Source organism: Brassica oleracea, chromosome C9 (assembly GCF_000695525.1).
Source record: "Brassica oleracea var. oleracea cultivar TO1000 chromosome C9, BOL, whole genome shotgun sequence".
In the NCBI taxonomy this organism is placed as follows: domain Eukaryota; kingdom Viridiplantae; phylum Streptophyta; class Magnoliopsida; order Brassicales; family Brassicaceae; genus Brassica; species Brassica oleracea.
The window spans coordinates 50,994,738-50,999,067 of NC_027756.1; the positions used below are offsets into that span (position 1 = coordinate 50,994,738).

The 4,330-nt window shown below is 40.9% G+C and overlaps 1 protein-coding gene across 1 annotated transcript; it reads right to left on the reverse strand.

The window, feature by feature from the left end:
• Positions 1 to 936: 936 nt before the first annotated feature.
• Positions 937 to 3,826, reverse strand: LOC106318786. The gene is made up of 3 exons (XM_013756920.1): positions 3,647 to 3,826; positions 1,303 to 3,180; positions 937 to 1,193 (listed from the first exon to the last, which is right to left on the reverse strand). Exons 2-3 carry the CDS (start codon positions 3,149 to 3,151, stop codon positions 1,147 to 1,149), a joined length of 1,896 nt encoding a protein of 631 aa, XP_013612374.1. The 5' UTR covers positions 3,152 to 3,180; positions 3,647 to 3,826; the 3' UTR covers positions 937 to 1,146.
• Positions 3,827 to 4,330: the final 504 nt, after the last annotated feature.

Sequence of the window (4,330 nt, forward strand, 5' to 3'; positions counted from 1 at the left end):
AAGTATCATCTTTAGTAAAAGAGGTCCAAATCAAAGTTATTGTATCGATAATATAATTGTATATATACAGTCGGTCTACATTAATAGATTACATAGAACGTAATTCGTTTGTTATACTTATAATAGAGTACATCCAGAATTAAATTAAATCGTGTCAATATATTGGTTTACTTTTAATAGATTTAAATGTTGGTTTAATGGAAGTTGTCCGGTTCCATTTGTAATAGCAGTGTGTTATATAATAATTAGATTGTAACAATCTTGAAATGGTCCATAAATTAAGCAGTTTTCTAACAAACTTGAAACAGTCCAAAACTTAAATGACAACATTAATGATAGATAAATTTCGGACTCTATTTTAATAGAGCAGATGTTATACGAGACACTAGTCAATTACTTGTGTGTACAAATGAGTATGGAATTTGACTCATAATAGGTAACAATGTTATTACCTCATAATAACAATGTTGAGTATGGAATTTGACTCAAAATATAAAACTACAAAAAAAAGGTATGAGCCACAAATCCCATGATCAATGATAGTAATACAAAGAAAGACTTTGGTTCTTACATAAGAAAATGTGCAAAAATACTGTAATTTGAAATATGTTTTCATATCCAACACTCGTTTTCACAAATATGAAAGGGACAGTACACAACCCCTGTTGATATCCAAAGGACAGCATTATAAACTGTGTGCAATCGTCTATAAAGAAATATCACTGCTATTAGTGAAAAAGACACAAGAAGTCTGGAAGATTATCTCAACCCTAAAGTAAAAAAAATGAATAGTGCTTTGGTACATATCTTATTTCCTCCAATCAAATTTTAACTCTCGTGTCATCCACCATGGATTGAATGCTAGATCTTTCATTAAACAAGAAATGCTTTTTCATCTAAAATCTCTCCCAGTCATTGACAAAGAAATCTACAATCTCCAAATTTAAAAAAACCCATAAAACCATAACTTAAGACGAGAGAATGTAATTTATACAAATTGAAACTGACATCCTCTTGAATAATCCTTAGTTACACATACACACACCAAGGCAAAAATAAATAAAATCACTGGGAAAACAAAACAATTTTTTTCTTCTCAACTTCTTTCAAGGACCTTGTTGTGTAACCCATTGTTTCAGGTCTTCTTCACATATCCTCTTCTGCTAGCTTTATGCTATATCCATGTCTCATACCTGAATAAACCCACAGATGTAGGCACCGAAAAAAAACTATTAACTAAATTGAAAATCAGACAATGTCTTAATAATCATAATCATGCAACTAAACAGGCAGATAATTTACCTTTTGAAGAAGTTTTCTCAGTTTTATCACTAGATTTCTCCCGGTTCTTCCACTTCTCTCCATGTCCTTCAACTTCTTCTTCCTCCTCCTCATCATCAAGTCCCATATGATCCCTCCCATCATCTCCAATATCACTCTCACTCGCAGTTTCCCACTCCGAATCATCGCTTTCATTCCCATACACTTCCCTCTCTTCCCCTTTCCTATGCACACCTCCATGCTTCAACGCCGCCTCTTTAAACAACCAAGCAGCTCTCATCTGCTTCTTCACCAGCCTCTCCGCGTAATCAGGAACCTTGTTCTGCCTCATGGACAGATCCGGATCATTCGACTGAGAACACTCATTAATAAACAGAATCGCGTCTAACAAACTCTCTTTAGCTAATCCCAACATATCGTAAGCCTGAGCTCTCCTCCAAAGACTCTTCGCGTGCCTGTTCACAGGGTTGTGCAAAGAAAGCGCGCGCGTGGCGTCGCTTATAGCAACCAGAGGCTGTTGAAGCAGGAGATGACACTGCGCTCGATTGCTGTACAGCACGACTCTCTCCTTCTTCGACCTCATCGGACATAGAGACAACGCTTCAGAGTACTTCTCCGCCGCGCCTGCGATATCTCCCGACGAAAAGAGAGAGTTCCCTTCGAGTTTGACCACCAGAGCTGCCGCTTGTTTGATGTGGAGATCCTCTTTAGGCATACTTTTCTCCCACTTGAGTCTCTGCCTAACGTTCACCGTCTCTTCTATCAACTCCCTCGAGCGGCTCCCCACGGAGTCGCATTCTTGAAGAACGCTGACAATGGAGTCTCCTAGCTTCTTGTGGTCTCCCAAGTTTGTGATCTCTGCTAAATCCACGAGCGTAGGCACGGCTTTATCAACCACTTTGTGAGAAGTGTTCGGATCTTGGAGCAGCCAGAGGAGACACTCGATCGCCATGTACTGCCAATCATCAGAAGAGCGAGCGATATTGCACAACGCCTCCATCATTCCAGAACAGGAGGACACAGGTCCGCGGCCGAGCTTATGCTGACAGATCGTCCTAAGCAGACCAATCCCAGCGGGGGAGTTCTCGTTCACGAGACCTCCCCACATAACGGGAAGACTCACAAGAAACTCAGGCTTGCACAAAGCGGGAAGAAACTCAGATTTAAACGCGAAACAGTTGATAAGCTGAAGAGACCAACACTGCAGCTGGGAAGCCCACTCCTCGGCCTTTCTCGACTCCATCTCAACGCCTCCCATGCCACGTGTCAGCAGATCGCAATGGTAACTCAACCTCCTATCCGGGAACTGGTAAAAATGAGAGTAAACAATCTCCAGCGAGCTCATCCCAAGCTGTATAGCCAACTCGAGTATCTCTCCGTGGCTCGCCACGGAGGAGAACGTGCTCGGGTAAGTAGCCAAATGCCCTAGAGCGCGGACCGCCACTCTCTGCTCCACCCAGGTGAGCCTGCCTCTGAGGAGCTCGACGAGAGGCGGGATAACTCCCGCCTCCACGGCCCGCTCAGCGAACTCCTCCATGTTCATGGTGTAGGAGCCGATGATGTGGGCGGCGTAGTAAGGGATGTAGATGTTCTGGTCGTGAGAGAGCCAGCGGCGGTTTTTGAGGCCTTTCCAGATGAGGGCGGACATGCACTCGAAGATGCCGAGGTCGATGAACTCGGGGTCGTTGGGGTGGGCCATGGCTGTGTTCCAGAGGCCGCTGATGGGGAGGACTTGGCCGTCGTCGTCTTGGGAAGGGAGGTCGCGGAAGAACTTGAGGATGCATGATCTTCGTTTGTTTGGGTTTCCTTCTTTCATCACGCAGAAGAAGCATCCTGGATAGGGACACTCTTGTGAAGATGCTTTCTCCATTACTGCTTTGATGTTGTTATCAAATTAATCTATACATAAAAAAAAAACAAAAACAAAGAACAATCTTTTAATTACAGTTTTGAATAAAAATGAACTATTTGGAGTAGTGAATAAATTAAAAAAAAAAAGGAAAACTATTTCTATGTGGGCAAGTCGTCAAATCGTGAAAACGAAAGGTGAGAGTGGATCTTACAGGGTGAAATCGAGTGGTCCAAAAAAAAAATTCGAAAAATCTTAAGAGGGGGAACAAAGGAGAAATCAATAAGAAAAGACAAACACTGCTCGAGTCAAATTAGATCTATCGAACACTGGGGATTACAAATGTGACTAACAGTAAGATCTAAGTTCTTAAAAACCAGCTAACTATGTATACGAACGCAAACCCGTGTTACACGGAAACGATTCTGGGAAAGGAAAGCACCAAACTTTCGAGATAACTTTTTTTATCTTTTGCTGAATTATAACTGAGAAAAGGCTATAAGAGAAAGAAGATACCTAGAATTAGGAGATTGATAAGTAACCCTAGAAAGAAGAAGCATTTATGGTGAAGATTCTAGTTTCTCTTCCTCGATCGGACACTGGAAGTGAAGACAGCTCGATTTGGACAACGGAGAGAGAAGAGAGAAGAGAGAGATGGAGCTTCTCTCCGTCTGTTAAAAAGTTTGGGATAGAAAGAAGAGTAAAGTGATTTATGTGAACCCTATTATCGAAATAACTCCAATTTTACTCACGCTCCCCTGTCTCTGCTTCTGTCGGAACCGGTTTACGTCCGGTTCGGTATCACTAGACTATTGTTTTTTTACCAAATTCAATTAATTTAATACTTGCTTTATTTTCAAAAGTGATTTGCAAATTAATAAGAATCCAATATCTTTTTGTTTGAGAATAAGAGAAAGTGGATCACCCAAAACCCCTAAATGTGCATCTTTTTGTTTTTACATCGAAGGATCAAACATCACTAAAATTTCCCAACACATACCAGTTACTTGTGTCCAAAGAAATCATTTGAGTGTTATATTTGGTGTGTCTCATTACTCTGTTTTCTCTTAAATTCCATCAGCCACTTTAGTTTTAATCCCAAGTTTTGGTGAAGACTATGATTTGAAGCACTTTCATTCTCGTCCGTCTGTTCGTATATATATTTTAATGAGCATGTAACGATGTTGATACACCCTAAAT